This window comes from Quercus lobata, chromosome 1 (genome assembly GCF_001633185.2).
Source record: "Quercus lobata isolate SW786 chromosome 1, ValleyOak3.0 Primary Assembly, whole genome shotgun sequence".
NCBI classification, from domain to species: domain Eukaryota; kingdom Viridiplantae; phylum Streptophyta; class Magnoliopsida; order Fagales; family Fagaceae; genus Quercus; species Quercus lobata.
The window spans coordinates 20,881,576-20,891,504 of NC_044904.1; the positions used below are offsets into that span (position 1 = coordinate 20,881,576).

At 33.0% G+C, this 9,929-nt stretch overlaps 1 protein-coding gene across 1 annotated transcript; it reads right to left on the reverse strand.

Annotated features, from left to right (window-relative positions):
• Nucleotides 1-5,795: 5,795 nt before the first annotated feature.
• Nucleotides 5,796-8,754, reverse strand: LOC115982905 (L10-interacting MYB domain-containing protein-like). Its single transcript, XM_031105662.1, has 3 exons — nucleotides 8,576-8,754; nucleotides 6,686-7,027; nucleotides 5,796-6,603 (listed from the first exon to the last, which is right to left on the reverse strand). The coding sequence occupies exons 2-3, from the start codon at nucleotides 7,025-7,027 to the stop codon at nucleotides 6,046-6,048; spliced, it is 900 nt and encodes a 299-aa protein (XP_030961522.1). The 5' UTR covers nucleotides 8,576-8,754; the 3' UTR covers nucleotides 5,796-6,045.
• Nucleotides 8,755-9,929: the final 1,175 nt, after the last annotated feature.

Sequence of the window (9,929 nt, forward strand, 5' to 3'; positions counted from 1 at the left end):
TAATTGTTTGACATCAAGCTTGAATTGGTAATTTGTAAATTGGAGGTCTAAACGTTCATAGTGTTTTATACACTAATTGAACTTTCACATTTAACCAAAAACAAAGTGATTTGCATTTTGGCCTTAAACTTCTTTGCACATGTTAAATCCATAGAAGCAACATCGTTTGGATTTCAAATTTGATTCACAAATTCAAAATTTAAATAGTGCAATGACAACTAGATTGCTTTATTGCAAAATATATTATATTCACTGATGACATTGGTTACTTGCCTTAGAAACATACACTAAATTTTAAACTCAAAATTTCTTAGTGAAAGTGGAAACAAAAGAAAAATTGACACACCAAATAACATGCATATAGTTCCAAGCTTGGCTTCTTTATATAATTTTTTTCCCCAAACAGCAACACTTATATATAAAAACAACAACTCCTGCCTAGAAAAAAACTGAACACTATTTACAGCAAAGAGGGAAACTGATCCACTCCTAATAGCATAACAATTATACAGAAAACAACAAATTTTGTAGAAACACAAACAATACATCCAAAACCTTTAAAACAAAACAGGACAATTTGCTTCAGAATGTGCAATACCGGACCTATTCTGCAGAAACAGTAATTATGCAAAAAAACATAACAATTTCTATAGCAACAAATAATTATACAGAAATTAACACCATGCAGAGATACATCAGACATGTAGGTTAAGTATTCTTTCCAAATAATAAAAATCTGAACATTTGAATGTGACCAAATGTGACTAAGTTTTGGACCATCAAAACTCCAGTCCTAAATAAGAAAATTACAAAACAAGAGCACTTAATCTCAACATATGTCATAGATTATAAAACATGATTCTAAATTAGAAAAATGGCTTGACTTTATGAACCATCTCATTCCATCAACTTGTAACACTTTTTTGAGTCAATGGACCTCCACTTGCAATTCTTCCTTGAGTCAAGAGACCTCCTGCACCATCAATTTTGTCGTTGGAGCCTACCACACTTGATATACTCTCTAAATGTGATGCTAATGCAACACTTACTGATGAGCCTCCTTGATGTGATGCAGAACTTGTAGAAGCCGACTACAAAAAAACCAATTACACATTACACATATCACAAGCTTAGCATTAAAATTATCAAATTATGCATCTAAACTATTATTAATATCAAAGTAAAATATATAATTGTAAATATTTTTACCATTAACAGTTGTGTAAAATTAGTAATATTTCCAGAAGAGATATCCTCAATTTTCTTTTGTGCCATGATGTCATGTGCATATATTTCCTGTAAAAATTGTACTTGTTTAGCAATAATAATAGTATACTATATTACTATGTAAAAATAAAATAGAATGGTGAAAATAAGGATAATTTAGAAGATTATCTCCTGCACTTTTCTTTTCTTTGTTTGCTTCTTTGATGTGCCTTCCTTTGGTTTCGGCATCTTTTCTATCCATGATTTCGTCCTACGCTTTTTATTACGATAAATCTCCCTTTTCTTTATCCCTTTGGTACAATCGTAATCAAAGCACATAATTGATCTTCTTCGTCTGCAAAATCGGTGGAAGGCCTAATGATGTCTTCTTCTACATTAGCTTTGCAATTCCTAAGTCACATTTTTTTTTTTTTTTTTTTTTTTTTTTTTTTTTTTTTTTTTTTTCAAATTTGCAATTGCTAAGCTTAGAATATTATGTCCTTCTTTAGTTTAACATGCCTTATTCACCAATTGAATATATTTTGGACATAAATCTCGATACCGATTTACATATTCCAATCGAGTATCCGGCTTAATGTTATGTGTTCTGCAATTTTTTCCGCTTCCATCTTTTTCATCTCTTCTCCACCTCTTCATGATATATCTATTAGGAATCAACTTGATATCCAATACATCAAGAACTTTCAAACCATGCCTACATAAAATACCAAATGACTCAAACTTCCTGGAACTACAAGATAGAGTCTCATCTAATGGATTCCACATGACTTCATATTTTTCATGTTGATTGAAAACTCCAACCATATAACTATGTGTTTGACTCACATTGCATTCTAGGATGGAAAGTGTCATTACCTCTTCAACTTCTGTCTGAAATAAATCAAACAGCGTAGGTGTGTACATTGTTGCTACTTGGTTAAGCATAGGAGAACTTTTGAGCTTCAATCTTGGAAATTTATGTCTAGAGTTGTATTATGTTTCTAACTCCTTATCCCGTTTTTGATTGAGAACTCTTTCAAAATGAGTGAAAAACTCTACTATATTGAGATTAGTACGCAAGCAATCTTTCAAGTTAGCATTGAAACTCTCACTAAGCTGGGTTATCTTTATTCTTCCAATGAAAGTTCTCTTAACATATGCTTGGGCTCATTTTTCCTTCAATTTAAATAGATCAATTAGCCATTTATTTTCACAAACATCATATTTATCCAGCATTTTATTCCAAGCTGTAAGAAACTCACCTTCACCATCATACTCATAGATACATGCTAAGAAATAATTGTTAAATTGAGACACATTTTTGAGTAAATGACCCAAGTGTTTCTTAGCATTCTGCCACATATGCCGACTACACAATGCATGATATGTCTTAGGCATGACTATTTTTATTGCAGTTGACATTGTTGCATCTTGATCTGTGAAAATAGTGATTGGCTTCTTTTCAGACATTGCTTCTAAGAAGGTCTCAAATAACCATACAAAAGATTCAATCGTTTCATCATATAAAAGTGCACCTCCAAATACAACAGTTTCTTTATGGTGATTGAGACCCAAAAATACTCCAAGTGGCCTTGCATCTCTATTTGTACTATACGTTGTATCAAACGTTATTACATCACCGAAGTGGCTATAGTTAATGATCATTCTTGCATCGGCCCAAAAGATATTAGTAATCAACTCTTCATAGTCCAATTGAGTAGCTAAATAATATGAAGGATTTTCCTTAAGTTAACGACTAAAATATCTTCCCAAGCTAGCAGCTTCCCCATGCTCCATGTCTCTCTGTCACTTAGTGTGTAAATAGTTTTTATGATCTTGCTTGGTAAAACCAAGATTATCATATCCACCAACTTGCTTACTAAGAATCTCATAAGATTGCTTTAATCTTAATCCCGATTCATGTGCCAAATCAATTGCAATAGCATGAGTTGCAGTCATTTTCCGTCGTGATGGCATCATGTGTATAGTTGATGGGAGGTGGAGATGGTGGTTATGCTCAGCAATAAATTCATTCACCACATATTTTTTACTATCTTGATTAAGTACAATAACCAAATGTGCTTCACAACCACATCTTGTTTTATGCTCCTGGATTCTTTATATTTTGATCTCTCTTGTCTTTGCCTCGAACTCCCTCCTTCGTGCACATAAATCTCCTTGAAGTAACCACTCTAGTATTTTTACATTTATTTACATACTCTTTTCTAATAATAAAACCAGCCTTTCTGCCATATTCATTATAAAAATCATATGCAATCTCATCTGCTTCAAACTCCATCCCTTTAAATGGGATAGATTCCATAGGCACATTAGAAGGAACATGTATTCCCATCATTATCCCTAGAAAAAATTGACCATAAATTTATTATAACTTTCACCTATCATTTGTTTTCAAAACAGAGATGATGTAAAAAAATGAGACAGAGTAAAAATGAAAGAGTCATTGGAAGCAAGGGAAAATTTGGCTGTTGAATGAGCAGTAGAGTTACGGCATCTACTAATCCAACTAAAATTGCAAGAAACAAAAGACATAGCCAAGTCTTGAATGTCAGCAATCAAATGGGAAATAGTCCAGGCAGAATAGGGACCATTGGTGTGGATAGACTAGGCAATCATATATGCCATATACTAATAAAGATTCAATCTTTATTTCAAAAAAAAAAAAAAAAGATTCAATCTTTGTCTCAAAAAAAAAAAAAAAAATACTCCAAGAATCATCCAGCCATTATAAAGATTCAATCTTTATCTCAAAAAATTAAAAATAAAAGTTTAGATAGACTCTAACTTGCATCTAGCCATCAAAACAACAATATAAACTCACCAAGACAATAATATAAATGTAGAAAAATGAGATGGACTCCAAGAATCATCTAGCCATTGTAAAGATTCAATCTTTATCCCAAAAAATTAAAAATAAAAGTCCAGATAGACTCTAACTTGTATCCAGCCATCAAAACAACAATATAAACTCACCAAGACAACAATATAAATGCAGAAAAATGAGATGGACTCCAAGAATCATCCAGCCATTATAAAGATTCAATCTTTATCTCAAAAAATTAAAAATAAAAATTCAGATAGACTCTAACTTGCATCCAGCCACCAAAACAACAATATAAACTCACCAAGACGACAATATAAATGCAGAAAAATGATCAAACATCAAATAAGATAATTGTAACCAAGTTTTACGGATATACCGCTGTTTTGGCAAGATAGAAACAGAGATGTGCTCTGAACTTGTTCTCTAAACCTTTGAACGTGTTCTTTGAAGCTTTGAACATGCACGTTTGGTTTTCACTTTTCCCTCCTAAAAGAGCTGTAACTCTCTCTCTCTTTTTGTTTTTTTTTTTTTTTTTTTTTTTTTTTTTTTTTTTTTTTTTCCAGTAGAATTTTTCCAATTGAGTTAAAGAGCCCTCTAGTTTAAGTGTTTAACCACAGTTAAGTGTATGTTTACATTTTAATTGACGTGTCACGTTTTTGACCCTTGATAGTTTTCAAAAAGATCTTGTCCGTGAAATGGACACTTTCCATTTCAAAGGGAAATGGAAAGGATCTGGATCCGGTATCAACCACTTGCCTAATTGCGAAAAGCAAGGTGTCATCATTTTGACCATTGCAAAAACAAATGCTTAGTAAAAAAATAAAATCATAAGTCTTAACCATCGAAATGACACCCCCAGTGCCTAAATTAGATAATTGGATTGTAAGATGAAGTCTCATCAAAATTTAATGGATAATAAAAAATTTTGTGATTAGGGCCAACTACTTGTGATTATGAGATTAATTATGATTGGTTTTCCAAATGATTAATTATAAGTAATTACATGTAATAATATAATTGGTTAAAAACTACTGTAAGAAATTCACATCATGTACAATAATTTTAATAGATAATTCAAATTTTTAAATAATTAATTAATAATCTTTTTTTTTTTTTGAAACAAATTAATTAATAATCTTGAAAACAAGGTAGTTGATTGAAATTAAAAAATCTTAATTATTTCTTAGCATTAACTGTCCCACAAGTGGCTAATTATGTCAAAATTTGGAATGCTTAATTAAATTATTATAAAAAGGGATAAAAATTAAATAGAGGGGAACTTCCCGGTTAACTAATATATATTGCAAATGCGGGGTTTTTTTTTTTTCATACAGCAAGGTTCACCAATTTGACTGTTCACTACCACCGGTTCAATACGTTTTTGATAACCATACATCACAGTTCACACTACCACAAATGATGCTGACTGTGTTGGTTGCCCACAATGGCTTCTTTGGATCTTGAGAATGTAGGGAAAGAGCTTGAGTTGTCTCTGAAAACTGAGGGGGTATGCCAACATGTCCTTTACATTGTTGTTGATGCAAGCATGATGTTTTCTTGAATGGTTTAACATGGACTTCGGGTTAGGGAGTCGGCCTTTCAAAAAAACAAAACAAAACAAAAAAACTTTAGGAATAAGTTTGCCTAACAATCATCTCTTTCAAATATTCCAAAATTGGGAGTTTTGTACGATATGACTTTATATATATTTCTTTGATGCAACCTTACTTGGAGTATGCTACAATTTGCAATTAAGATTAGCGATTAAGTTTTAAACAAAATAGTTAAAACAGGGAGTTCAGTATGAAAATTATATACATGTAATTTAATGTATCAAACATGTCCTATCAAAAGAACCATCGTTGTCTAGGAATCCCAGCAGAAATCAAGCAGGTCCCTAAACAACACAATTATGTTTCCTTCTAGCACCTTCTTCTGATAACAAAATGAAAGTGGCACAAAGATGTCTCAAACATCAGATCAATCAAACAAAATCACTCCAAGCTTGCCAGCCAAATCAGTCTTCTCTCAGAAGACATTGCCATAAACATTTCCCTCCAGTCCACATCCTTGAACATCTTGATTGCCTTTAAGTAGGTAGCCCCATCCAAACCTTCAATAGATTCTAGACACTTGACACAATTAGTAATTGAGAAGGCACTAGAAAGGGCCGACGTGTCAGTTTTGTTCAAGGTAGAGGTTGTAGGGGTCATTGCCCTTGTAACTTCAGTCCATTCCTTTAAAGCTTCACCCATCTCCACCATCCTTGCCTCCCTCTTCCCTCCAACATGGCTTGTAGGAGTGGGAGATCGTTGCCGTCTTCGTGTATTTTGTGAAGGATAACCTTTACCCTCACTACTGTTACAGGGGAAAGCAGATGGAGTGGCATTTGTTGATGAATCTTCTAAATCCAAGTTGTCTTCATTAACCATGGGATACTGGGCTAATGGAAAAACATCTTTGTACTTCAATGTTGAGTCATTAAATATGGCCACTAACTCATTAAACATAGGGCATCCTTTTTTCCTAAATCTCTTGGCCTTTCTGTTCACCTACAATGAAAAAAAACATAGTTTATCTAGTATATGCCAGGAAACAAAAATGCATTCAATTTCAAATGAAATTATAGATCACCTTAATATATGATTCCCATACGCCCTCAGCAGCAGTGACAGTATTGAGCACAGGGTCCCAACTAAACCCAGGTTCTTGCAACAACTTACTGAAATCATGATAACGAGTCCTCAGTTGATTAAACTTATTTCTAAATTGAGTTTTGTTGTACCTCTTACTAGTTCTCTCATGGAACTCTTGCTCTATATTTTTCCAACCTTTCCTCAAAAATGTTGTTGTGGATCTATTCCCTTTCTGAACCTCTTTAACCATTAGTTGAATGAAAATTTTCTCTTCTGTGGCTGTCCAAGTAGCAGGATCAGGCTCAAAATCAACTTTAATGCCATTCCTTTTGGAATCCATCTAATTCAAAGCACAATTATCACATGGAAATCAGTTATTGTTATGCAAAATATTATAAACAGAACATTAGCATTGCTCCAAGACATCAAAATTACCAAAGTCAACTCAAACTCAACAAAGCCTCATCCCACAACACAACTTCTACAATACTACCACAGAAAATTCTTTTTAAAATCTATCAAGAGGGGGAAAAAATTCATTTGCACAAATCAGGTCATCAGAGTTTGTCTCCAGAAGTCAATTTTCTATCAATTTAATCCAAAGATTCAGCATCCATGATACTATTTGGGCATGAATGACAATCATAACATTTACACAACCAAACCTTCCTAGCAGGTTTGTATACCCCTTTGTGGGATGTTTCAGGCATATAAGAAAATGAAAAAGAGATGTGTTTGATCTACAACCATAAAGAAATTTAACGTTTGATCTAGCAATGCAGTTTCTATACAAATTATTTTTGTTAATTATGTAAGTAGACAAACCTTTGGTGAAGAGAGGTCACCATTTTTTTATTTTTTATTTTTAATAATTGGGAGAGGGGGGATTTGAACCGTAGATATCTCCTTTGGAAACAACAAAAGATGCCAACCAATTGAGCTACAACGCTCTTGGCAAAGGATGCATCTACTGTTAGGAATCTTTAATCTTACAAATGACTGTCCTGGTTCTTGAAATGAAAATCAAAAAATTCTGCATGGGTAGAGCATAATATCTCTGATACCCACACAAGCAAATTTTTTTCCTTTTGGGTTTCCATATAAATGTTTAAAAACAGAGAGGGGTCAGTTTTACGGGGTAGAAGATCAATGAGTACTACACAATCTGAGCTTTGAATCCAATAATGCAACATAACTTGGGTCCATGACAAGTCTAAGATTCAATTATAAGCCACAGAATATTAATCAGGAGGTTACAATGGCAATGACCGATGAAAACGCCAAGCTTAACTAGTTCAGAAGGATAAAGAAACATCATTAAAAAGAAGATCGATACTAGAAAATGATTTGGGGTTTTTTCGTTACGAAAAGCCTCCCACAAGAGCAACCCCAAGCCGAATCACAACCGGCTACTAAGCACCCCTAATGAAGCAAAGGTCACTAGTACGAATCTCCCTTTCCCTCTGCCCTTGGACCAAAACATACTTATCTAAAAAGTCAAACTTTTTGCATAGCTCATTCAGTTCTTGGTAGTGTAGTAGTGATGTTCAGCAAACACTTACACAACGAGTAAAATTCAGTCAACCAAAGCAGCAGTACATAAAATTCAGACCAACAACTTGAGATGTACTAGGTTTTTATCATTCTACACACTATAACAGAACAGTCATAATTTAAAGTAAACAAACAGTAAACTTTTACAACAGAAAAAAAAATTAAAAAAAAAAAAAAACAGAAGACATTTAAAGCAGACCACTTCACAAATTACATTCTTAAAACAAACAAAAAAATACAACAGAAAATAAAATCTGGGTATGGGTTTAACAATAGAGTGAAGATTAGAACTATGCAGAAATGGGTTTTTGGAGAGAGGGAGAGAGAGACTTACCTGGTTCTGGAATTGAAAACCCTAGATTATCATTTTGTTCAGAGTTTACTTGGGGGAAGAGAGAAGAAGCATCTTTTTCTTTGCCTTTGGGAATTGGTGAATTTGCTTTGCTAGTGTTTTGTTTTTTGTGCTTTCACTTTTCTTTTCTGTTTTCCGAAGCGACTGTTTTTTCTTTTTTTCTTTTATTTTTTGGTTTTTGTTTTTTACTTTCTGTTTTTTCTGGTATCACTGGGGCGCGACGTCGTTTCGCTTCTAGCATTATCGATATCGAGAACCGAAAGAGAGAATCTTGTGAAGAAAATGAAGATGCGAATGTGACCGTTCCGTGAGCATGCATTTTTCATTTTCTTAACAGTGTGTGTACGAGTATTTGGCTCTCTGTTACCTTAATTAGTAAAGTTGTTTTTCCTTGAATAAAATATCTAATTTGAAATACCACCCGTCTTAGCTCAATTGATAATGATACATACTTGTATTTGCAATTATGGATCCATTAGAGTAATTATAGAAGCGTTGTTTTATATGAAGGTGATGTGTGTTTGTGTAGTTGGTGTCCATACGGGTAATACTGGAAGAGTTGGGATGTTGAGAAATAGTAGGAGCCAACAACTAAGTGATGTGAGAAATAACAGGTTCCATTAGAAATTTATTTTATTTATTATTGTTTTATTAACATTAGAATTTGCTATTTGCTATTGTTGTTATTATCTTTTATTTCTTGTAATGTTAGAATTTGGTATCTACGCTGTGGACAGTTCTTTGTTTTTGGATTGTAAACGTAGTGGAGTCCTTATTTTTTGATTGTTAAGTTGTAGCAATAAAACTAGCCAAGTATTATTGAATAAAGATATCAAGTAAATTTAATCAAATTGGATTCTAATTGGTTTCCATAGGTCAATATTTCCTCAATCAAATCCAAAAGGTTCATAGAGGTCAGGATTTCCTTAGTCAAATCCAAACTTTATCCCTTTGTTGTCTTTTGTTCTTATTTCGTATCAAATGTTTCATTAGAAACAACCAAAATTCTATTTCCTTGCCTTAATATTTGATGAACCTGTTAGGTTCTAAGAATTTAGGAACTAAATATATTAGAACTTCATTATATATTATGTTGGCAAACCATGATCAAAACATAGAGTCTAGGTTTAGACTTGCTCAAAGTGTGTTTATTTGTAAAAGTTGGAATCGAGTGATTGCAAGATTTATTAGTCTAAATTTGCAAGGCTTGATCGATCAAACCTCATGCAGATTCATTTTTTTTTAGAATTTTCCAACTCAGCCCAAGCCTGGTTTGATGTGTAGGGTTTTATGTTTTACTCTAAGTATAAAAAGAAAAACCCTAGCTACATTTTAG